The following is a 26349-nucleotide window of genomic DNA, read 5'->3' as shown; positions in this document are numbered from 1 at the left end:
TTTCGAAAATGTAGATTCAACACTCAACAGCTGTAATTTTTTAAAGGTCTCTCTACGAGATTCTTCCTGAAATTCAAATGAGTGATTATTCGAATCAACTGGTTGCTTGCACAAGCACCCACAATACCACTCCGTACGTAAGGTGGGGATAAATCAAGCTACAATACACCGTCATCAGAACCTGAGTTTGGTAATACTTGGGCTAAAGTCCTCAAAACATAAATGCCTGATGATAATTTGATGCAAATATGGTCAGTGTGATCATTCATTGTCAACCCTCTAGATTATTGCTGTAGACTTCTAGAAATAAATCTGCCAACATGATGGCAGGGTCATATTCTAAGTCTACATGCCACAGAGCAAAGTTAATAACATTGGATTTAGATGTGTTTTGAGATTGAGGCCGTTGAAATGTTGATTTTTTTGACACAACAGATTTTAATTTTCCACTGAAGAAACAGAGTTTTGTTATCAGCATACTGCATGACTTCCGTTGCAGTAGTGATAACCCAATGTCATTCATTGATATATATGAGAAATAGAATTGGGCTGAGAATTGATATCTGCGGGACACACCGTAGCTCAACTGGATTGGATTTGAAAGGTGGTTTGAGATTTGGACAACTTTAGGTCTGTTGCTTAGTAATGATACAAGCCACAAATATAGTAAGCATCGGATGCCATGTGATTCCAGTTTTTAGCAGGATTTTGTATTCACAGTTGAATGCCTTTCATAAGTTTAGAAATGCACCTATGGTCGTATTTTGACTTTTTAATCCCTCAGACTCACAACAGCGTCTATCGTTGATTTACCTTTCCTGAGCCCAAAACTGTTCATCTGAAAGTTAGTTGTGTTCATCCAAATACTGCAGCACACTTGTCCAAAATGTTTTTTTCAAAAAATATTGCTCAAAATTGGCAAAACAGACAGACCATTAGTCATTTGAGGAATTGTCCTTTTTGAAAGTTTTGAGATTTTAAGAAGTGAGGGAATAACTCCTTGTTGAAAAGACAAGTTAATGAGTTGGGTTAGAAGTCTCAAAATATGCTTAGAGCATTTTTTTTATGAGACATTGACGTCAAGTTGAGATCATTTGAGCTTTTGGCTAGAAGCTGCTGAACTTATAATTCAATCGAGCTCAAATCCAACGATAGGTGCCAGTGACATTGAGGATACTGGATTCCATGTAGGTATTTCCTCTGGTTTAAGGGTACTATCCTAAATATCTGTAAATCTTTATACATATATATTTAATTGCATAATATTGTAGTGCTGCTATTCAGCAGCTGTTACAAATTTTAAGACTTCACTACAACCCATAATATCAATGTAACCAAAGCCAACTCTTTGGCACGCAGAAATCGGAACTGATTTCACCATTTTCAATACTGATGTAGAAACCAATCATAACCCCCTTAGGTCAACTTGTTCACCAGTTACCAGGTATCGTGAATATAGACAAAAAATTGTATTTTGTCATGAACTAGGAGAGGGTTCGCTAAAGGCTGAGCCAAGAAACATTGTTAACATGTGAATAATAATACAGTAAAAATGAAATACTTTATTGTTGTAAAACTTGTACAAGCACTGAAAATAGTCAAAATTACAGCATTAAGTGAATGTGTGATGAAATTTATTCCTTATTACTGCATGCAAACAAACAGGTCTGTATTTGCCCTCATTCCACCCGTAAATAAATTTTATGGAGTGTTATAAAACAAACCTGCACTAAATGTAATCTATCGTTTTTAATGGAAGTGGAAACATTTGCTGAAATAAACTACTGAAGAATGCTACCTCATACAAATTAATTGAAGAGAGTAGAGGAAAACTGCCATAGTTTAGTTAGGTTTGTTATACAGGGTGTAAAGAAAGGGCTTGATATTTCCCAAACGATTACAAGACATGAATCACCACTCGGATTTTAAGACATTTTGGTCGAGTGGCTAGATCAGTGATGTGTTTTTTGGTAAAAACATTATCTCAGTGCTTCCATCTTTGATTTTAACTGTCATTTCAGTTTCATTAGGGTGGCCGGGAGCATTGCCCAACAATAGCAAAGCTTTTAATGGCAATTTATTTTCTGTTAAAAACTGTTTAACAGCAGGAATAAAGTCCTGTTCATACCATTCTTTAAAAATCTCCTGGGAAACCCAAGCTCACTTTTGAAATTTGTAAACAATTGTTAATGTTTCCTTTTCAAAATTTTTAAAACACCTAGGGTTTTAGACTTGCCTACTACCAATAATTTTAACTTATGTGTGCCAGAAGCGTTTGTGCACGGCATTAATGTTAAACGTTCTTAACTTTTTTGGACTTTCTGCCAGAAGCACTTTTTTCTTCATGAGTGACATAAGTTTTTGTTGGCAACTGACGCCAGTTCAACCCTTTTTTATCAGCATTGTACAGTTGATCAAAAGTCAAGCCCTCAGCTTCAATTATATTTTTTAACTAATTTAAACACCTCGATTTCTGACTCATCTGCTGACAGTTTCTCACCAGACATTTAAAGAAACCGAATTCCAAATTTGGATTTAAACTTATCAAGCCAGCCATCGCTGACACGAAAGTCATCTTTATTCAAGATTTTATTAGAACAAAAATTTTGCTTTTTTCAAAGTGTCACCTGATATTGGAGCATTTCGTTCCCTCTATTGTTGAAACCATGTGTTTAGAGCCTCTTCAATCTTGGGGAATTCACCGCCCTTTAAAGTTTTCCTGTCTCCAGGCGTACTTACTACAGACTTCATAAACTGTTCAATATTGCTTTTATGTTTCACAGTGTCATAGAGAGTTGCCCGCCCTATTCCTTACACAGCACTTAATGCAGCCGGCGACTCCCCTTGTTCATAACATTGAATAATGGACTACTTCTCTTCAAGTTTCAGTGTTGTGTGTTTACGTTTGGGTGCCATCACTAGTACAGTACTGTACAACACAACAGATTGCACGCGCACATGTATCATAGCAAAGGACGACAGACTAGACTGACAGCTCACGCACGGCTGAGAGGCAGTGGGGGAACGTTCAATTTTGGTGGAGTGGGGGATTTACGTTGTAACATGAAACACAAACAGCTGTATACTTGTACAGTATTACAGTGGCCAGCGCCGAATGCCGATAGCCTTTTTCGAGCGTGCCGGACTGGCAAATGTTGGATTATCAAGATTGTAATACTAATGTTGATATATTATTTTTACATTAAATTGGACTACAGTTTCACAGAAATGTTAAAAAATATATATGACTCAAGAAAACTTTCAAAATCTGAATGACAGCATTCTTCTGTTGAAAAATGGGGGCAGACAATTGTAGAGCCTCTAAAGAAATGGCATTATTTTCTTGTTGGTCAACCCTTTAAGCTCATAATTGATAAAAAATCAATTGCTTTTATGTTTATCAATAAAAAGGCCATAAATAAAGGATGAAAAGATTCAATGTTGGTCCGTGGAATTGTCTTGCTTTAGACATGATATCATCCAGGAACAGAAAACAGAGTTGCTGATACCATGTCAAGATTGTATTCAAGGCAGGCCTAATCTTCAAGAAATACACAAGAAGCTATTTGCCACCATGAAATAACAAAATCTTATCACTGGATTAAAACAAAAACTTGCCCTATTTTTTGGTAGAAGTATGTATCCTGCTGTGAGGTATGAACAGAGCTGCAACTAGGTTTTTTAGCATCAAGGGGAATCTGATAAAGGCGAAATCACCATTTGAAAGATAAAACATAGATTTTTAAAGTATCTCTGCCCAGTGTCAACCAAAATTCGTTCTCACTATTGTTGATGAGTATTCATTCTATCCATTTGCATTTCCATGCTGAGACATATCAACAACCATCAAAAGACTAAGTGAACTCTTCAATCTTTTTGGAATGCCTTCTTTTACCCTTTCAGCTCGTAGATTGGCACTGATGTTACAAGAACTGAAATAATTTCTTGAAACACATGAGATAGCGTCAAGTCTTCAACATACAATCCCAGAGGCAATGGTAAAATTAAAAAGTATAATGATATAATTGGGAAAACCATCGCACTTGCCCTGAGGAGCCAAGATTTGCCAATCAAACACTGGGAATCATTTCTGTCAGGAGCCCTCCTTCTATTTACATCTATAAATACTACTCCACATAAGTTGATGTTCATCTTTATTTGCATCTCTGGAGGTAATTCAGTTCCAACATCAAGAATGTTTATTGTCTTTAAACACATTGTGCAACTGACAAAGTCAGATTTACAATTAACCATTTCCTTAATATAGATCTCTGTCTAAAGTAAGGTTGTCAAATTCTCAGTAGTTTTCTCTAAGGTAATAACAGTTAACAATGACGTTATAATAATAAAATAAATATATAAATAATCTATACTAAAACTATGATAACACATACATACACAATACACAAACACAGAAAGAAATAAAATAAAGAACAATATATAAATGTAGTTAAAAATGTATAGTGCTAGTAGTATCACAGGCTAAAAAATTATCAACAGAATAAAATACATTTTCGTTTAACCACCTTTCCACTACTATTTTAAATTTTTTTATGGGTACAAACCATGCTGTTTCTGGTAATTTGTTGAATAGCTTAATTTTCATATATATGTGTGGCTGCTTTTACTTTTTTCAAGTTTGTCAGTAGGTAAATCCAGGAATATGGTTTTTCTGGTGAAATAACTATGAATTTGTTTTCTAGTTAAAAAATTACATAATGATTCTAAAATTTACTAAACAACAATAAACATACAAATTTTAAATTCTCATTATTTTTAGTTCCTTAAAAATTGGTACACATGTTTCTCCTTTAGGTACATTCTTAATAGCTCTCAATGCCTTTTTCTGCCATTAAAAAGTTTTTGTACACCACTACTGCTCCACAATGTTATTCCATATCTTAAATGTGAGTGAAAAAGCAAATAAGTTGAAACTAGCACGTCTAAGGTAATACATTTTCTTAATTTATGTAATAGATAGACAACTCTTGAAAATTTCCTACATAATTGTTCAATATGATGGTCCCAACCTAGTCCACTATCCAGATGTATTCCTAATAACTTGACAGGTTTAAGATCTTTATAAATTGTATAATTTAAAGCAATTAACATCTTTATAAATTGTATAATTTAAAGCAATTAACATCTTTATAAATTGTATAATTTAAAGCAAATTTGTTTTAGTTATTTTATCATTAACAAATAATAAGTTGGCTTTGAACCATTCCAGAGCCTTTCTCAAAGCCAGGTCGTCCTCCCTTATCAGTTTATCTAAGCTTCTACTATAATTCAGGAAGTTGTACAATCAGCATACAACACTGATGTACAAGGAACATTGGCAGGAAAATCATTTACAGTGGTTAAAAATAAACATTGCTTTCCTTAACTGCTCCTGCCCTCATTTGACTGATCTAGCAAATTTGACCTTTCAGTGGAAGAAGTTAAACTCATCCAAGCGAATCCTGGCTATGCACACATCAGATTCTTAGACAAACGGGAGAAAGCAGTATCTGTGAGAGATCTAGCACCAGAATCTGACTCACATGGAAATCAAGATCCAGTCAGTTATTTAAGGAGCTCTGTTGGTAAAGCAACTCCTGATATACATGAATCATGTTCCTTGATTTGTTGATTACATGCCATGGAGATAAACACACCACTTTCCACATGTGATTCAAATACGACTACCTTTTTATCACAAGATAGACATTCTTTCACACGAATACCACTATGATATCTCCAGAACTATGTCACAAAATAAAGCTGGGGATAATGATATGATATTTAGCATAGTCTTACTAATGTGTTCTTTTCTTTTGTTATCTCTTTAAAGCCTCAGCTCTCGGCTACGCTGGCTTGTTTTAATACACTGTGGCTGCTATTCCTGTATGATTGGACCTCCCTGGGATTTGAACCCGTGATCTCTCAGTTATTGAGCTGAAACTATATCCATTAGTCAACGGAGGTGAACAAACTAGTGTGTTCATTACGTCTACATTTGTTATCAGCTGTTCCTTGATTTGTTGATTTGTTGATTGTTGATTCAATCACTGTTCAATACTAAAGCTGAATGTTTATACATTCTACCAGCTTCTTCTTATTGGAATCAAATACTTAATTTATAAACAAACTCCCCAATAGTTATGAGATTTTATTTTATGAAATGATTGACGACACGATAAAAAAGAAAAAGAAAATAATTTAAAGAAATTCTAGAACAACTCTCTATCAGACTAAACGTAAAGAACCTGAAAATTTGATCTCTGTTTCTTACAAGAATTTAACTACAGAAATTACTGTACTAAAAGTTTTAAAAATTGTGTGAATATTAATGTATCCTCAAAGCCCAAAATCGAACTAAAAAATATATTAGAAAATCTAAAGAATAAAATAGATTATGAAAAATCTGGAATTTATCAAATTAATTGTGAAAACTGTAATTGAAAATACATTGGCCAAACAAAAAGGAATATAAAAAAGAGCGTCATGGAACATAAAGCATGCCTGCAATATCAACAAGAGTAAAAATCGGCCATGGCAAAACATGCACTTCATACTGGACACTGCTTTTCACAAGTAAAATTATTAAAAGAAATCCAAAATAAAAAAATTCCTCATTACTTACAAAACAATTTTTATACAGAAGAAACCAAAATGATTTAGTAAATAATGAGCCTGGACCTTTCCAAAATTTACCATTATTTCCTTTAATCCAATTAAGTATTAATTTTTACATATCAGTAGACATACTTCCTGGTCTTCATCTCTTATTATTTTTAATGACATGTACTTTTATTTAAGTCTAAATTGTTTATATTATTACTTTAACCACTTTTATTTAAGTTTTGTGGGTCTGATGATGTATTCCTTGGACACGAAAGGCCTCAAAAAAATAATATTTCAAAATTATTGGAGTGTTTGTTTATAAATTAAGTGAATGTTTATAGTTTACTTCTGTCTAAAAATCTTATCCTTAGGTTCTTTACTACTTGTTTAATTCTTCATATCACTATTGTTACTGTTATTTGATTTATTTATTAGCCCAAGAAAACATTACAATGTTATAAAGCTTTTAAAGAAATTAACTATTTAATACTAAATAAAACTAAAAATTGTAACATATACTGTAGTATATTCTATACTTATATTACAGACAAGTATATAATACAGCATATTTTTATTAGTATGAAGGAAGAAGTAGAAAAATGTAAGGAAGTAGTTTATCAATCAAAAGATTCTTTGAGGATCAATTTAATAAATTTGAAATTTGATTGCATTATTATAATTATTATGATTACAAGTTACAAAAATTGGCTTTTTGTAACTTTATCAAATAATGAGTTATAACATAAAATTAGGATGACAATCGTAACTTTTTCAGATTTGTATATTATTGATCAATTAATTTTCAGCTATCTAGTTAAAAAAATATTATATACTTAATATATCATTTAGATATTCAATTTGAAACTAATAAGATGATGTGATGAACACTTAGTAAGTAGGAAATGTTGTTGAACTATGGCATTTGTGATGTAATTTGGCCATTCAACTCATTTGTCACATTCATTGATATGGCATCTGGTGTGAATTGCATCTTTATAAGTGTAATATACATAATGTCAAACAACGTTAGTGCTGTATCTACTTTAATTTCCGATATTGACTTGGAACCATCAGCAGGTAAAGAAATATTTTATTTAGTCCATTACTCATATTGTAGTTATACTTGTATCAAACTGTGAAAGCCTTTTTCAGACTTATTACATTCAAACTCATAATTACTTGGGTACTTAGGGGGCAGAATATTTCTTATTAATTACATGAACTCAATTTTATGCTATATTATTTCCCATATTACATGTTGTAACACTCCAGTGTATTTATTTACTTCCCCTCTCTAAAAGTGTGTTACACAATTATAAAATATATTATTTTTGTACAAGAACTGGTAGTGTTTTATGAATATTCAGGTCTTGGTACTATTGATTCACTTAACACTTTCACTGCCGACAACGTAATTTGACGTCGCGCAAGGAGTTCTATAGACTGCCGACAACGTCATTTGACGGCGCCGACTTTTACAGTAATAAAAACTCATTTAAACGACTATGAAATTCGGCATTGATAGTCATTCGCTAATTCGATGTTTTTGTTTCTTACTCTATGTATTATAATCTATGAAATGTTGTTGGCAGTCATCTGTAACATCGGAAAAAAAGTGGTTTGTTTACCGCTTCGCGTCGGGCGTCGGCTATTTGTTGTCGTTCTGCTACCGTAGTTCGTCGTCTGCGTCGTTATTGTTTTGCTTGCTATTACGTTTGTTTATGATTGTTTTGTGAGTAAATACAATGAATCGTAACAGTATTGAAGACAATCAAGTTCTAGAAGAGTTACTCAGATGTTCAAGTGACAGTGAAAGTGATGATTTATTCCAAGATGACACAGATAATGATCCCGATTTTACTACTGATGGACTTCTTGGAGATGCAAGTAAGTTTGTTGACATTGTATTTTTACTCAAATAACAAATATAAGCAAATTAGTAATAAAAACATTTATTCTTGTGTTTTGTAAATAATTGGTTTATTACAGAATTTTACAGTTTATTGTTTATTTTATTTTATTTATTTTTTATTTTTTATTTTTTATTATTCAAGACTTTCCACACTAAAAAAAATATTTCAGCATAAGTAAATTTTAATTGTAAACATGTGTAGCTATAGTGTTAGTAATGACAATTCTAAATACAGAAAAAAATAATAAAAAAATATATTATGCTACAGACTAGTACATGGTGATGTTTTTTGGTCAACTTTTTATTTTTTACAAAAAACGTTATGTTTTTAAGTTTTCAACCAAGACTTTCTGTTTGAAAATATTTATGCATGAGCATCTGTGTAGAAAGAGGAAGAACTTAGCTTTAAAAAAATGTAAGTCCTATGGTTTTCTTATAATTAGTTAAAAAATTATATATATTTAAAAAATCGTTAAAAATGGGCGGCAGTGTAAGAAAGTTGTCAAAATTAGGAGGCGGCAGTGAAAGTGTTAAGATTGTTAAAGTAATGTGGACTCTGAATTCGTTATAAAGACTTTTATTTTAATATTATTCAAAAGCAAGACATCTACTAAGATTGTAATTTACATAATGTGAACAAATTTTTAACATTTGCATTTAGATATATCTTTGCAATTATTAGTATTGATGTTGAACTTACCTGTTATTAAAAAAGAGTAAATAATAATATACTAAAACTAATACAATTCAAGTATAAAGAAAATAATACTTAACAAACATGCCAGAATAATAGTTTATGGATGGTATGATGTCAGAGATGAATAGCAGAAACCAGGTGCACACCGACGGGGGAAGGGGGAACAAACAGGTCCATTTCCCCCAAGAGCATTTTTTTCAGAAATAATCCCCTCTTAGTTTATTTTGGACTAAAAATAACATTTATATTGGAACTTTTAAATCAATTATAATCAAATATATAAATTCAAACCTTATAACTATTTTAATTTATGAAATACACAACACTGTACATATAATTCAATTTAATTCAAAACGCAATATTTCACTGTCACACAGCAACTACGAAAGTGAGGTTAGTTCTTACTATTTCTTTTAGCTTCTCCCTATACTCTGTACTTTCAGTAACCAAGTGCAAAAATTTAAAATCATACGTTTACACAGTATTCCTAAAATGTTCCAGTTACTGTTACTGCTAAAGGAGTCCGAGTATTTTGTACCAGGAACGGTAAACATATAAACTTATCTGTATTGTAAAAGTAACCTGTTCCGGGTAATTTCGGTTTGCGATGACTTGTACTCTTAGGACGACAAGTACCTGGTAAAAGTATCTTTTGGATTAGTCTCGATATGATCAGTTGTCACAATAGTGAGTATGTTGCCTAGCTCTTAGCAATTCTGAACTGTGTTAGTTTGTTGTCAATAGTTGTCACTACGAGGCAAAACTGCCTTGGGCAATGTGACGATTTGCTTGTTAAAACGAGTAGTTGCCAGTTGCAGTAAATTAACAAGATGTGCTCAATTTAATCTGTGTTAAAACTTAACATTTTTAATAGTGGTTTACAAAATTACATGCTCAATGACTAAGTCCTCCATGATGTGACCAATACCAAATTTTGAGGATCACCCAGTCAAGAATAAAAGTTAAGATAGTATTTTGATAACAACTTTATTCCAACACTACTCTAATATTCTAAAAAATTACATACTCAATTACAGTACTCTTGCATATATCTTGTATAAAAATTTAATCATTATTGAATCACATGTCTCCAAGTTATGAATGTTCAAAGTTGCAGTTTAGTTGAAAAGTGCCAAAAAACTGGTATTTTTCTCTTTGTCATTGATGGAAGTTATTGTTAGTAAACAGTTTTTTATGTAGAAACGCAGAAATAAACATGCTAAATTTTAATATCATTCCTGTTATTGGAAGTATATTAATTTGTGATCCAAGAGTAGACATCAAGATTTAACTTTAGTCTTGATTTGTGAAAAGAACTAAATCAGAATATGTTTGAGAAAATCCCCATTAAACATTCACCAAGGTTGGTATTTAGTTAAAAATTCCAATGAGCAAAGTTGGCAGCTTGCTGTTGTTCTCTTTTAAATATTTCATGGGAGAATATTCATTTTAAAATAAGACATCAACTAGATACCATTATATCATTGTAGAAAGCATATGCATTTTTACCCAAATCGCTGGGAACTAAATTGTTTAAGATACTTCAAAAAAAATGGACTACTGTACATGCTGAAAACGTTGAATAATATTTAGTAGTTGTGGCTATTATAAGTTCACACTAATGTCTTTCTCATTGTATATTTAAAAAATAATAGATTTTTTAATGTTTCAAATTTAATAAAAATTTATTTCATGAGAATTGTGAATTTAACATTTTTGCCACCTGTGTGTAGTAGAGCATTATTACAAAACTCTCAGGGGGTTGTAAGGTTTTCCAGACATAGGAACCAAAGAAAGTGAAATATGCCACTGATTATCAGACTGTTAAGACCAGGTTTTCCAGATAGTAATGAAACAAACCAGGCTCAACATATTTAAATTTTGTGAAAATATTCTTAGAGGTTGGTAGTAATATTTCCCTGACTAATAATTTAAGGTTATAAGCTATATAACATTATGATGATGAAAGTTCTGACTCTCTGGGCTATTCATGAAGAAATATTCTTACCAGTGATTTATTGTAATATTTTCAAAATGATAATTTATAAAATATATTTAACTTGAATTGAGCCCTCAAGTTTGAGGGACTAGAATAAAATTTATCAAATAAAGCACTGATAATTTGATTCATACTTGCTACTCCATAGTTCCTATCATAAATATAAAATATTTTATTCTGGAAAATACAATTTGATGACCTAAAATAACTATAATCATTGTTCTTTTTTAGGGTACAATTTAATACCAAAAGAAAAGTTATTACTATTTCACAGCTTTGAATCTGTGATGGAAGTTTTTTATGATAAAAAGGTAATGTATATGATCTTTAGATCTGTAGTTACTAATAATAATAATTCAATATTGTACTTGCAAGCTGTGCTTTATTAAAATAAAAACAACAAATTGTGTAATAAATATTTAAGAGCTAATGTTTCTTATAATTTATCCATAATTTAGTACTTGTTAGTTAGATGTTTAATACTATTTTAGCTTTATAGATTGAAAATTTTTGAAAAAATACTGGAAGACTTTTATGGTAGTGTATGGCTTTAACAATACTTTTTCTTTCAGTATAGAGATTTACAGGAAACCAAAAGTTTGCTGTCTGATTTCAAAAGCAAGTGTCTGGCTCGGCACTATGAAATGGCAGTGAAAGGCAAGACGAGGAAAACCGTTCATTGTAATTGAAGGAAACCAGAGAACCAGTGAGTAAGACAGGAATGTGTTAGAGATATAGTAACCTCTACAGACAGTACCTACAAAGTTGGATAAATCACAGTATTTCTCTTTGTCTTATCCATAATATAATACAGAACTGTGTGATTATCAATACAACAACTGGAATAGTATTGTCAGGGACTAGGACCTCCAAAATATTAAAAAGCCAATAGGTTCCTGAATCACTATTAAAAATCCTGAATTTAATACTGGTTAAAACACAGCAAGCATTCTTCAGAAACAAAATGTGTTTAAAATAAATTTGTAAAACTTGAAGTACCGTATGTAATTATACAGTAATCCAGAAGAAAATATTACTCTTTTAAGAAATATTTAAACAAAATGTTTATCCAAATTTTGCTTGTGATTTTGCAAATGATGCTTATTTATTGAAGAGATAATAAGCATTGTAACGCCTAGTAACGTAAATGTCATATTTTATATTAAAATTCAGAAAATAGAGAAATAAGCACTTAACACTTAGTATTATTTTCTCACTTAATTTTTGTGTTGAAATTATTGTTAAAATTACCTAATTATACAAGGGAAAATTATGAATATATGCTGAATAATTTAAGAAACTCAATAAAGTGACTATATTAAGTAAGCAAACAAAATATGTTCATAACCATTGCATAAACCTGGGTTTTTTCAAAACATATATTGGTTCAGTGAAAATAAATAAAGAATTGAACCAACATGTACAATTAACCTTTGAGAAATTACAAACATAACTAATTACATCAGTAACTAATACTGATACCACAACTGAAAACTTTGTATTAAAAGGGTATCAAATGCAGTTCACAAAATTCTCTTTTACTTATTTTTTGTATTTAAAATGTAAATAGTTCGTTATAATGTGTAATTTAAGTATCAGAAACTGTTGTTATATATCAAGTTTATACTGATGTATAGACTTTAGTCCATTGGTTATTCGCAGCATTGTAGCTAAAGGTGAGAGAAATTAATTAAAATTAAATATATTAAATTTAATTAATTAAAAATATTACTCCCTCACCCTCATAATGGAGACTCCAAAGTATAATCAAAGAGGAAAGCTTATTAAAAAAGTTTTAATCCATGCTTCCAAATTGTCAAGATGAATAAACTATATTATTATTTATACATATATTTCAGAGTAACACTAAATGTAGTATTCATCATCACTCGATATTCCTTATTAATTAGAATATAACAGGCAGGAAGATTGTAGCAAGACGGGTGGCAAGAAGACTGAGTGCTACATACCTGTCTAACCCCCCATTGTGCCTGGTCAAACTGACTAACATGTTTCCTTTCGGATCTGTACTACGCAGATCCTACTTCGGCCTCTGCATGTACGCGACAGCGAGACATGTTCACTGGCTATACAACCGTTGGCCAGTCGTACTCAATGGGTAAGTGTTGGAGGAAAAATTTTGCTCTGAATAATTTTTGTGACGAGCATGGCTTTAGACAAACACAAAATTCTAATATATAATTTTTACTTGGTTTTGAATTTCTGGTTCTTCTCTACATTGTATTCAGTCATTTAAAATATCTTGGATAAATACACATTGGTAAATGATACTCTTTTGGAGTGGGATGCTGTGTTAAAGAGTAAGGTTTAGGAATCATATAATTTTATCCATTAAAGTGAGTGGTTAAATTTTAGTACAGTTAGCGACAAAATCCCCTATGCAGATAGAAACATTTTGTTCATGTCAGCATAGATATAGACAAGAATCACAAAGCATCTCCAGCATAAACTGAGTAGTGCTATAAAGAGGTTCAATTCAAGTTTACTTTTATTAAATGAAGAAAACTTATATTCTACTATTAAACCTAACTCTGATCCTTTGACAAGAAAAATGATGTAAAATCTGTGAAGAATTTAAATAGGAATCGATCTTGAATTTACTTTATTAATTGCTAAGACAAAGGACTTTCACTCTACCAAGGGTCTTGAATACTTGCCTATAGCTAGCTATCTCATTTTTGAAGGTCAGCTAGGATTCTTTATGGTTTTTTTTGAATAATCAGAACTTGGTTTAGGTTACCAGCTGATGATCCTCCACATGCTGCAGTACTATAGCTCATGTGCCAGACAATTAGGGCATAGTATGCCAACTTGGCCGATTCTATATTGATGGTCCATTTAATGTGAATAACTGCATAGAGTACGGTGTTCATCTTTTTACAAATTTTACTGAAATTCATTCCAGTTGAGGTTTTTGTCCAGTTTCTCCTAAAAATGTTGTGCTTGTTTTACTCTGTAAATTTAAAATGTCTGGATTGATATCTTGCTTTCTGCTGAAGTTAATGTGCGCTGGGACTGCACTAGTATTGTCCTTAATTCCACTTGATGTATTATTCTTAATCAGCAGTGGTGTGTCATCAGCATACATGTGCAAGTGGTATTTGGGTTCTGAATAAAGGGGGAGAAAGTAATTTGTTAACAAAATAAATAAAACCGGATTAAGGATGGACCCTTGAGGAACACCTCGTGTTGTTGGTAAAGGATTTGATCTGTAGGTGGTAGTACAGTTATTGGTTGTGTGTTGTTCCTCTAAAATCTAGTGGCGTCTTTCAAGGTAGCTCTTGAACCATTTATTAGCAGTTCCTTAAACTGTTTAAGTTTTTTGGCAATAGGTTGTGGCCTAAACAATTAAATGCCTTACTGTAGTCAAGAAAGAAACCAATAATATACTGCACTTTATTAATTTTTCAGTAATATATTCTAAAAGACTGATAATTACTGAGGTGGTTGATCTCCCATTAAGAGAACCGTGCTAGTTGTCACTGATTGGTTGGTTGTGATTGAGGTGATTAAGAAGTCTCTTTAACACTAATTTTTTGAAAATTTTGGAGAAAGTTGAGATTAGGGATATTGGCTGGTAATTTTCAAAGTTTATAATTGGTCCTTTCTTATGCTTAGGGTATATTTTAGAGATTTTAAGAGCTGAAGGGTACTGGTCATGAGTACAATGTGATTGAGGTGATTAAGAAGTCTCTTTAGCACTAATTTTTTGAAAATTTTGGAGAAAGTTGCAATTAGGGATATTGGCTGGTAATTTTCAAAGTTTGTAATTGGTCCTTTCTTATGCTTAGGGTATATTTTAGAGATTTTAAGAGCTGAAGGGTACTGGCCATGAGTAAGTGATTGATTTACAATTGAGACTAACAAAGTTATCAGTTCTTCTGTACAGTGTTTAACTGCTTTTGAGCTGTACTCATCTAAGCTACGTGAGGACTTTGGATTAAGGGATTTAATTGTTTTACGCACTTCGTTTATATTAGTAGGGTTTAAGATCAGGGAGGCATGGCAGACTGGATCTCTCACATGAAGATTTATGGTGTGGGCAAGTTGAGTTTTTATTTCGATCAAGTGTCTTTTTGGCTTTTTGTGCAAAGAATATATTAAAGTCTTCAGTGGTTTACTGTGGGTTGTCAGTTTTGTTCTTGCTTATTACAATTTTAAAGTGGGCAGATGTGGATTTGACTGTATATTCTGTCTTTATTACATTCTGTAGTGCTTTGGTTTTAATATCAGCCTTGTAAATATAGTTGGCTTTGGCGTTTTGTCATAGGTGTCTTAGTTTAGAGTCATATAACTTCTTATTGGCTACCATTATTTCTTTACCTTCAATTCTTCCTTACCTTCATACCTGTTGTGTGTCCGTACATAGTCGTCCTATAGAAGGTGAGCAACATTATCAGCTTGTGTAAGCTCTAGGAGTGAATGTGGTATACATCAACACTACTCTGGTTATAGTATACAATGTTAATATTTGGCTCCCAAGCAGCACAGTTGCTAGTCTTGAGGTGAGCAACATTGTCAGCTTATGTAAGCTCTAGGAGTGAATGAGGTATACATCTACACTACTCTGGTTATAGTATACAATGTTAATATTTGGCTCCCAAGCAGTACAGTTGCTAGTCTTGAGGTGAGCAACATTGTCAGATTATGTAAGCTCTGGGAGTGAATGTGGTATACATCAACACTACTCTGGTTATAGTATACAATGTTAACATTTGGCTCCCAAGCAGCACAGTTGCTAGTCTTGAGGTGAGCAACATTGTCAGATTATGTAAGCTCTGGGAGTGAATGTGGTATACATCAACACTACTCTGGTTATAGTATACTATGTTAATTATTTGGGAGGGCTCCCAAGCAGCACAATTGCTAGTCTTGAGGTGAGCAACATTGTCAGCTTATGTAAGCTCTGGGAATGAATGTGGTAATACATCAACACTAACTCGGTTATAGTATATACAATGTTTAATATTTGGCTCCCAAGCAGCACAGTTGCTAGTCTGTGAGGTGAGCAACATTGTCAGATTATGTAAGCTCTGGGCGTGAATGTGGTATACATCAACACTACTCTGGTTTATAGTTTACAATGTTAATATTTGGCTATCCCCAAGCAGCACAGTTGCTAGTCTTGAGGTGAGCAACATTGTGTCAGATTATGTAAGCTCTAGGAGGTGAATGTGGTATATATCAACACTACTCTGGTTTATAGTATACAAATGTTAACATTTGGCTCCCAAGCAGCACAGTTGCTAGTCTTGAGAAAGAGAGCAACATTTGTCAGATTATGTAAGCTCTAGGAGTGAATGTGGTATACATCAACACTACTCTGGTTATAGTATACAATGTTAACATTTGGCTCCCAACCAGCACAGTTGCTAGGTCTTGAGGTGAGCAACATTGTCAGATTATGTAAGCTCTGGGGAGTGAATGATGTTTATATATCTACACTACTCTGGTTATAGTATACAATGTTAATATTTGGCTCCCAAAGCAGCACAGTTGCTAGTCTTGAGGTGACAGCAACTTTGTCAGATTATGTAAGCTCTGAGAGTGAAATGTTGTTATACATCTACCACTACACTGGTTATAGGATACAATGTTAATATTTGGCTCCCAAGCAGCACAGTTTGCTAGTCTTGAGGTGAGCAACATTGTCAGCTTATGTAAGCTCTGGGAGTGAATGTGGTATACATCAACACTACTCAGGGTTATAGTTTCAAACAAACTACAATGTTAATATTTGGCTCCCAAGCAGCACAGTTTAGCTAGTCTTGAGGGTGAGCAACATTGTCAGATTATGTAAGCTCTGGGAGTGAATGTGGTATACATCTACACTACTCTGGTTATAGTATTATACAATGTTAAATATTTGGTCTCCCAAGCAGTACAGTTGCTAGTCTTGAGGTGAGCAACATTGTCAGATTATGTAAGCTCTGGGAGTGAATGTGGTATACATCAACACTACTCTGGTTATAGTTTTACAATGTTAATATTTGGCTCCCAAGCAGCACAGTTTGCTAGTCTTGAGGTGAGCAACATTGTCAGATTATGTAAGCTCTGGGAGTGAATGTGTTTATACATCTACACTACTCTGGTTATAGTGTACAAAGTGTTAATATATTTTGCTCCCAAGCAGCACAGTTGCTAGTCTTGAGGTGAGCAACATTGTCAGATAAGTATGTAAGCTCTGGGAGTGAATGTGTTATACATCTACACTACTCTGGTTATAGTATACAATGTTAATATTTGGCTCCCAAGCAGTACAGTTGCTAGTCTTGAGGTGAGCATCTTTGTCAGATTATGTAAGCTCTGAGAGTGAATGTGTTATATACATCTACACTACTCTGGTTATAGTATACAATGTTAATATTTTTTTCTTTTCGTTCGTTCATTCATGGCAAGAGGGTCCCAAGCAGCACAGTTGCTAGTCTTGAGGTGAGCAACATTGTCAGATTATGTAAGCTTCTGGGAGTGAATGTGGGTATACCTCAACACTACTCCAAGACTCTGGTTATAGTTTACAATGTTAATATTTGGCTCCCAAGCAGCACAGTTTGCTAGTCTTGAGGTGAGCAACATTGTCAGATTATGTAAGCTCTGGGTACGTGAATGTGGTATACATCTACACTACTCCTGGTTATAGTATACAATGTTAATATTTTGGCTCCCCAAGCAGTACAGTTGCTAGTCTTGAGGTGAGCAACATTGTCAGATTATGTAAGCTCTGGGAGTGAATGTGGTATACATCAACACTACTCTGGTTATAGTTTAAACAATGTTAATATTTGGCTCCCAAGCAGCACAGTTGCTAGTCTTGAGGTGAGCAACATTGTCAGCTTATGTAAGCTCTGGGAGTGAATGTGGTATACATCAACACTAACTCTGGTTATAGTTTACAATGTTAATATTTGGCTCCCAAGCAGCACAGTTGCTAGTCTTGAGGTGAGCAACATTGTCAGATTATGTAAGCTCTGGAGTGAATGTGGTATACATCTACACATACTCTGGTTATAGTATACAATGTTAATATTTTGGCTCCCAAGCAGTACAGTTGCTAGTCTTGAGGAGATGAGCAACATATGTCCAGATTATGTAAAGCTCTGGGAGTGAAAGTGTGCGTGCCGGTATACATCAACACTACTCTGGGTTATAGTTTACAATGTTAATATATTTGGCTCCCAAGCAGCACAGTTGCTAGTCTTGCGGTGAGCAACATTGTCAGATTAATGTAAGCTCTGGGAGTGAATGTGTTATACATCTACACTACTCTGGTTTAGTGTACAATGTTAATATTTTGGCTCCCAAGCAGCACAGTTGCTAGTCTTCGAGGTGAGCAACATTGTCAGATTATGTAAGCTCTGGGAGTGGAATGTGTTATACATCTACACTACTCTGGTTATAGTATACAATGTTAATATTTGGCTCCCAAGCAGTACAGTTGCTAGTCTTGAGGTGAGCAACTTTGTCAGATTATGTAAGCTCTGAGAGTGAATGTGTTATACATCTACACTACTCTGGTTATAGTAATACAATGTTAATATTTGGCTCCCAAGCAGCACAGTTGCTAGTCTTGAGGTGAGCAACATTGTCAGATTATGTAAGCTCTTGGGAGTGAATGTGGTATACATCAACACTACTCTGGTTATAGTTTACAATGTTTAATATTTGGCTCCCAAGCAGCACAGTTGCTAGTCTTGAGTGTGAGCAACATTTGTCAGATTATGTAAGCTCTGGGAGTGAATGTGGTATACATCTACACTAGCTCTGGTTATAGTAATACAAATGTTAATATTTGGCTCCCAAGCAGTACAGTTGCTAGTCTTGAGGTGAAGCAAACATTGTCAGATTATGTAAGCTTCTGGGGGGAGTGAATCTGTGGTATACATCAACACTACTCTGGTTATAGTTTTACAATGTTAATATTTGGCTCCCAAGCAGCACAGTTGCTAGTCTTGAGGTGGAGCAACATTGTCCAGCTTATGTTAAGCTCTGGGAGTGAAATGTGGTATAACATCAACCACTACTCTGGTTATAGTTTACAATGTTTTAATATTTGGCTCCCAAGCAGCACAGTTGCTAGTCCCATGAGGTGAGCAACATTGTCAGATTTATGTAAGCTCTGGGAGTGAATGTGGTATACATCTACACTACTCTGGTTATAGTATACAATGTTAATTATTTGGAGCTCCAAGCAAGTACAGTTGCTAGTCTTGAGGTGAGGCAACATTGTCAGATTATGTAAGCACTCTGGGAGTGAATGTGGTATACATCAACCTACTCTGGTTATAGTAGTTTACAATGTTAATATTTGGCTCCCAAGCAGCACAGTTTGCTAGTCTTGAGGTGAGCAACATTGTCAGATTATGTAAGCTCTAGGAGTGAATGTGGTATACATCAACATCTACTCCTGGTTATAGTATACAAAGTTAACATTTGGCTCCCCAAACAGCACAGTTTGCTAGTCTTGAGGTGAGCAACATTGTCCCAGATTATGTAAGCTCTGGGAGTGAATGTGTTATATATCTACACTATCTCTGGTTATAGTATACAATGTTAATATTTGGCTCCCAAGCAGCACAGATTGCTAGTCTTGAGGTGAGCAACATTGTCAGCTTATGTAAGCTCTGGGAGTGATGTGGTATACATCAACACTACTCTGGTTATAGTTTACAATGTTAATATTTGGCTCCCAAGCAGCACAGTTGCTAGTCTTGAGGTGAGCAAGCATTGTCAGATTATGTAAGCTCTGCGGGAGTGAAATGTGGTTATACATCTACACTACTCAGGTTATAGTATACAATGTTAATATTTGGCTCCCAAGCAGTACAGTTGCTAGACCTTGAGGTGAGCAACATTGTCAGATTATGTAAGCTCTGGGAGTGAATGTGGTATACATCAACACTACTCTGGTTATAGTTTACAATGTTAATATTTGGCTCCCAAGCAGCACAGTTGCTAGTCTTGAGGTGAGCAAAACATTGTCAGATATTATGTAAGCTCTAAGGAGTGAAATGTGGTATACATCAACACTACTCTGGTTATAGTTTACAATGTTAATATTTGGCTCCCAAGCAGCACAGTTGCTAGTATCATTGAGGTGAGCAACATTGTCAGATATATGTAAGCTCTGGGAGTGAATGTGGTATACATCTACACTACTCTGGTTATAGTATACAATGTTAATATTTGGCTCCCAAGCAGTACAGTTTGCTAGTCTTGAGGTGAGCAACATTGTCAGATTATGTAAGCTCTGGGAGTGAATGTGGTATACATCAACAACTACCTGGTTATAGTTTACAATGTGTTAATATTTGCTCCCAAGCAGCACAGTTGCTAGTCTTGAGGTGAGCAACATTGTCAGATTATGTAAGCTCTAGGAGTGAATGTGGTATACATCAACACTACTCTGGTTAATATAGTATACAATGTTAACATTTGGCTCCCAAACAGCACAGTTGCTAGTCTTGAGGTGAGCAACATTGTCAGATTAATGTAAGCTCTGGGAGTGAATGTGTTATATATCTACACTACTCTGGTTATAGTATACAATGTTAATATTGGCTCCCAAGCAGTATACAGTTGCTAGTCTTTGAGGTGAAGCAACTTTGTCAGATTATGTAAGCTCTGAGAGTGAATGTGTTATACATCTACACTACTCTGGTTATAGTATACAATGTTAATATTTGGCTCCCAAGCAGCACAGTTGCTAGTCTTGAGCGGTGAGCAACATTGTCAGATTATGTAAGGCTCTGGGAGTGAATGTGGTATACATCAACACTACTCTGGTTTATAGTTTACAATGTTAATATTTGGCTCCCAAGCAGCACAGTTGCTAGTCTTGAGGTGAGCAACATTGTGTCCAGATTATGTAAGCTCTGGGAGTGAATGTGGGTATACATCTACACTACTCTGGTTATAGTATACAATGTTGGTTGGTGTGGGGAACTTGTTGGGCGTGGCTGGTATTTGGCTCCCAAGCAGTACAGTTGCTAGTCTTGAGGTGAGCAAACATTGTCAGATTAATGTAAGCTCTGGGAGTGAATGTGGTATATACATCAACACTACTCCTGGTTATAGTTTACAATGTTAATATTTGGCTCCCAAGCAGCACAGTTGCTAGTCTTGAGGTGAGCAACATTGTCAGATTATGTAAGCTCTGGGAGTGAATGTGTTATACATCTACACTACTCTGGTTATAGTGTACAATGTTAATATTTGGCTCCCCAAGCAAGCACAGTTGCTAGTCTTGAGATGGTGCGCAACATTGTCAGATTATGTAAGCCTCTGGGAGTGAATGTGTTATACCATCTACACTACTCTGGTTATAGTATACAATGTTAATATTTGGCTCCCAAGCAGTACAGTTGCTAGTCTTGAGGTGAGCAACTCATTGTCAGATTATGTAAGCTCTAGGAGTGAATGGGTATACATCAACACTACTCTGGTTATAGTATACAATGTTAACATTTGGTCTCCCAAGCAGCACAGTTGCTAGTCTTGAGGTGAGCAACATTGTCAGATTATGTAAGCTCTGGTAGTGAATGTGGTAATAACATCAACACTACTCTGAGTTATAGTATACAATGTTAACATTTGGCTCCCAAACAGCACAGTTGCTAGTCTTGAGGTGAGCAACATTGTCAGATTATGTAAGCTCTAGGAGTGAATGTGGTATACATCAACACTACTCTGGTTATAGTATACAATGTTAATATTTGGCTCCCAAGCAGCACAGTTGCTAGTCTTGAGGTGAGCAACATTGTCAGCTTATGTAAGCTCTGGGAGTGAATGTGGTATACATCAACACTACTCTGGTTATAGTATACAATGTTAACATTTGGCTCCCAAACAGCACAGTTGCTAGTCTTGAGGTGAGCAACATTGTCAGATTATGTAAGCTCTGGGAGTGAATGTGTTATACATCTACACTACTCTGGTTATAGTATACAATGTTAATATTTGGCTCCCAAGCAGCACAGTTGCTAGTCTTGAGGTGAGCAACTTTGTCAGATTATGTAAGCTCTGGGAGTGAATGTGGTATACATCAACACTACTCTGGTTATAGTATACAATGTTAATATTTGGCTCCCAAGCAGCACAATTGCTAGTCTTGAGGTGAGCAACATTGTCGGCTTGTGTAAACTCTGGGAGCAAATGTGTTAATGAATTTTCATCACGTGGGAAAACTCTGAAAACTTTTCATTGGCTAAATTAATTTTACTGAAATTTTGTTACATATCAAAACAATGATAGTCAAATTGGTTGTTAAAAATATAAAAGTTTTGTTGTTGAATTTTGGAGAATCCTATTCATTAGTTGATATAGTTTTTATCTATTAACAATATTAAATGTTTAGCTTCATAAGAGTATTATTGTTATACATTTTTTGTTCTTGGTAAAGATTTTATAACTAATTTTAGACTATGTACACACTATTAATTATCCCAATACAGTACCTGTTATTTGTTTCAGTTACTACTATGATCAAGCATCATTTTCAATAGCGCAAGTTTACGCCAATATAACTCTTCCTCCTGAAAATGACATTCTTTATTCTTGGCCACAGGACTTGCTCAAGCCAGACATTATTTTTTACATTGACTTTCCTGACAATCTTCATAGAAACCCAATCACCACAAGGCACCCATCTTCTTGGAAACCGAGGTACTTGAGGTTTCATTGATCAGTACTTACATATTGCAGATCATTTGTGGCCCATGAGTGCAGGCAGAGTAAGGATTTCTTGCACATTGTGTCCATGAGGAGCTGTGAAAACTCAAGTGTGAATATAGATGATGTTTTATTTTTTATAGATTTACGTCTTAATAAACCAACAAATTTATATAGATTTGAGAACAACAAGAATCAGACCACTCCATTATGTATTAAATGTATTTAAAATTTGAGTTAATGTTCATTATGGCAGACTAGTTTGCTACTGGTGGACCTTATCACTAGAGTACTTAAGTCTAAGCACATGTTTTTTATTTTTTTAATTTATTTATTTTATTATTATTATATGAGCCATGAAATAAAAATGTGAAATATTTGTGAAATTCTACCATGTATTTGTATACAACTTTGTATATGTATAAAACCTATATTAAGGTAAATTTTAAAAAATATTAAGAAACATATTTTCCTTTTTATGGGATAAACACAACATTATAGTAAATTGTTTGGTGAAAATTACTATTATTTTAAAGTATATTAACTCAAATTTTAAATACATTTAATACATAATGGAGTGGTCTGATTCTTCTTGTTCTCAAATCTATATAAATTTGTTGGTTTATTACTCTGGTTTTTGTATATATATATGAATGGTCGATATACAAAGTGGACCAACCCCAAAATCTAAGTTTTCAGGTATTTAAGGGTAAAGTTAAAAAATTGTTACTTTAATTAGAAACCATGTAAACAAATCAAATTTGCACTGTCACACTTTCTAATGTTTTATAACTATTTTTTAGATTTATATTTTTGTTATTGCAGTTTCACTGCAGAAATTGCATATAAATTTAAAAACGTTGGTTTTCACATTTTGAAAATGTAGTTTGGTCAGTTGTAGTAATAAAGTTGGTCCACTTTGTATTTTTTTTTTTTTTTTTTTTTTTTTTTTTTTTTTTTTTTTTTGTATTGTAGGATGTTTCAGTAAAGCCCTACAAACGGACACAATTAACAAACATAAAAATAATTGTTCAGGTTGTTTCATTTTGCATTTAATAATATCACAGACTTGTGTTACATAATATTAAATATGGATTAGTCCATTTTTACACTTGAGTTGATAAGGTTAGTCCAGTCTGCTTTAGAATATAACTGAGAAATTTATTTTTGAACAAAAGTTTTTATACAATATAAAAAAATACAGCTGCTAAATACAGTTGGTCCATTTTACTGTTACATAGATCTTTTTTCTTTAAAAGGGTAATCTTCAAAACTGAAAATGTTTAGACTGGCCCATATTTACTACACATATTAATATAAAAAGGGAAAATTATAAAAACAATTACTATTGCATAAAATATACTATTAAAAAAAGTTATTGTTCTATATTTGGCAATTTTTTTTATTAGGCAATACTAAACTGGAATTCTTCCTGAAGAAAACCAAATTAATACAATAAAGGAACAGCAATTCAAATATTATGTTGTATGTAGCATAAAGTCGAAATGTGATAGCTGCGCAGTACAGGGAATTTTTATTTTTTATCTTAATAAAATTATGATATAATATCATTTACCCACATTTATTTTTACGATATGACACAATGTATTTTATACTGAGAGATTAAACATTGTTGACTGTTCTTTAATCTCTATACTAAATTACCATAAAAGTAGTACTTTATTGTGAATTCTAAAATGAGCTTAAAACTGTAAAATAATGAATTTTATAAAATTTGTATCTATCACCTTAACCAAACTAACCACTTTTAAAAATTAAATATACGAGGGTAATTCGGAAAGTAAGGTCCGATTCGCGTTAACCAGACTAACAGTAAGCGAGCAGCGAAATGCGCATGCGCCCTGACTCCCGGCATGCATTGCGCGCAGAACGACGCCATTTGCAGTGAAATCGTTGTAGTCTGCTGTTTTCTGTGGCTTTTTAAAATGTTTAAAACTATTGAACGTCCCGCCGATTGTGAAATACGGTCTGTGATACGGTTTTTGACAGCAAAGAACGTTTCAGCAGCGGATATTCATCGACAGATAAATGAAGTATACGGTCCAAATGCAATGAGTGACAGCAAAGTGCGGAAGTGGGTGAGAGGTTTTAAAGATGGACGGGAAAATGTCCATGACGAACCACGATCTGGTCGGCCGTCAGTGATCACCGAAGATTTGGTGAAAGCTGTTGATGAAAACATTCATGAAGATCGGCGATTCACTGTTTCTTCATTAGCAATAGAATTTCCAAACGTGAGCACATTGTTTAAAATTGTTTCTGAAATTATGGATTTTCGCAAATTTTGCTCTCGTGGGGTTCCCAGGCTACTTACTGAGGAACACAAAAAAAAGAAGAATGGGTATTGCTCTTGAATTTTTGATCCAATATCATCAGGAAGGTGATAACCTTTTAGACCACATTGTGACGGGTGACGAGACATGGGTTTCCCACATAACCCCAGAAACGAAACGCCAGTCGATGGAGTGGCGTCACTCAACGTCACCGGTTAAAGTGGTTAACAAGACTGGTTATCATCGCAGGCAGGCCGACTTCTATGACACCGGGATTCAAAAACTTGTAGATCTTTATGACAAGTGTTTGAACAAAAGTGGAAATTATATAGAAAAATAGTGATTGATGTCAGGAATCAAATAAAACAAGTTTTTTGAAAAAAATCTGTTGTGGTTTTTTTTTAAATAAAAAAACGGACCTTACTTTCCGAATTACCCTCGTATATTATTCCAATTATTACTCAGTCAATAATAGCATATAGCAAATAGTTTTATTTTGACCATGCCCTAGGCTACAATATGACATTGTCAATGATTGTAAGAATTTGAACGACAAATAAAGATTTATTTATTTATACCTATGTTTCAGGATGCTAGAAGTGTACAAAACAATCAACGACTCATCTGTCATTTACGTGAGCACTAAAAACGGATTAGACTACGTTGAAGATTTTGTACTTGACACTATAACTAAGAAATTGTCGGAAGATCTTGAATTTAATGTTTATGCTAAAGGAGAAGCACCAACAATCAGACCAAAACGTTTTAGATGGGTTAGTTAATCAATACTAACAAAATAAAGACCAAATTGTATATAAATGGAGCTGTACTAGTACCTATGTGTTTTCTTGAACAGCTGAGATTTATTTTTTTCAACAAAAGTGTTATTTTTTAGTTACTTATTTTCCACATTTCAGAATCCTACATTTTCCTATACCATATGACTACTGTATGGCTGCAGTCCTGGTTTCCATATTTTGACGTTTGGCTCCAACAGATTGCATTTCAATATAATAATAGGATACACTATAGCATCTACAGTGACACTGACACTTAAATAAAAAAAAAAATAAGAAACGTTTGCTATGGTATTGCTGCAAATATTGAAATATTAATTTAGTTCGTAATTTGGCCAGGAGACTACAGCACTTTT

At 33.7% G+C, this 26349-nt stretch overlaps 1 protein-coding gene across 4 annotated transcripts; it reads left to right on the top strand.

Moving 5' to 3' along the window:
- The first annotated feature begins 7497 nt into the window (after window positions 1–7497).
- Window positions 7498–26072, top strand: LOC124354970. Of its 4 annotated transcripts, none has more exons than XM_046805806.1 (6): window positions 7498–7683; window positions 11446–11525; window positions 11792–11920; window positions 13135–13333; window positions 22705–22896; window positions 25786–26072. In XM_046805806.1, exons 4-6 carry the CDS (start codon window positions 13224–13226, stop codon window positions 25976–25978), a joined length of 495 nt encoding a protein of 164 aa, XP_046661762.1. In that variant the 5' UTR covers window positions 7498–7683; window positions 11446–11525; window positions 11792–11920; window positions 13135–13223; the 3' UTR covers window positions 25979–26072. The 4 variants fall into 4 exon arrangements, with proteins under 4 accessions (XP_046661762.1, XP_046661760.1, XP_046661763.1 ...); XM_046805804.1 differs by having other exon boundaries at window positions 11787–11920; XM_046805807.1 differs by lacking the exon at window positions 7498–7683 and adding an exon at window positions 10304–10578.
- The last annotated feature ends 277 nt before the right edge of the window (window positions 26073–26349 follow it).

Source organism: Homalodisca vitripennis, chromosome 2, assembly GCF_021130785.1.
Source record: "Homalodisca vitripennis isolate AUS2020 chromosome 2, UT_GWSS_2.1, whole genome shotgun sequence".
Lineage (NCBI taxonomy): Eukaryota > Metazoa > Arthropoda > Insecta > Hemiptera > Cicadellidae > Homalodisca > Homalodisca vitripennis.
Note: the sequence above shows the minus strand (reverse complement) of the source record. Positions and strands in the feature narration are given on the sequence as shown.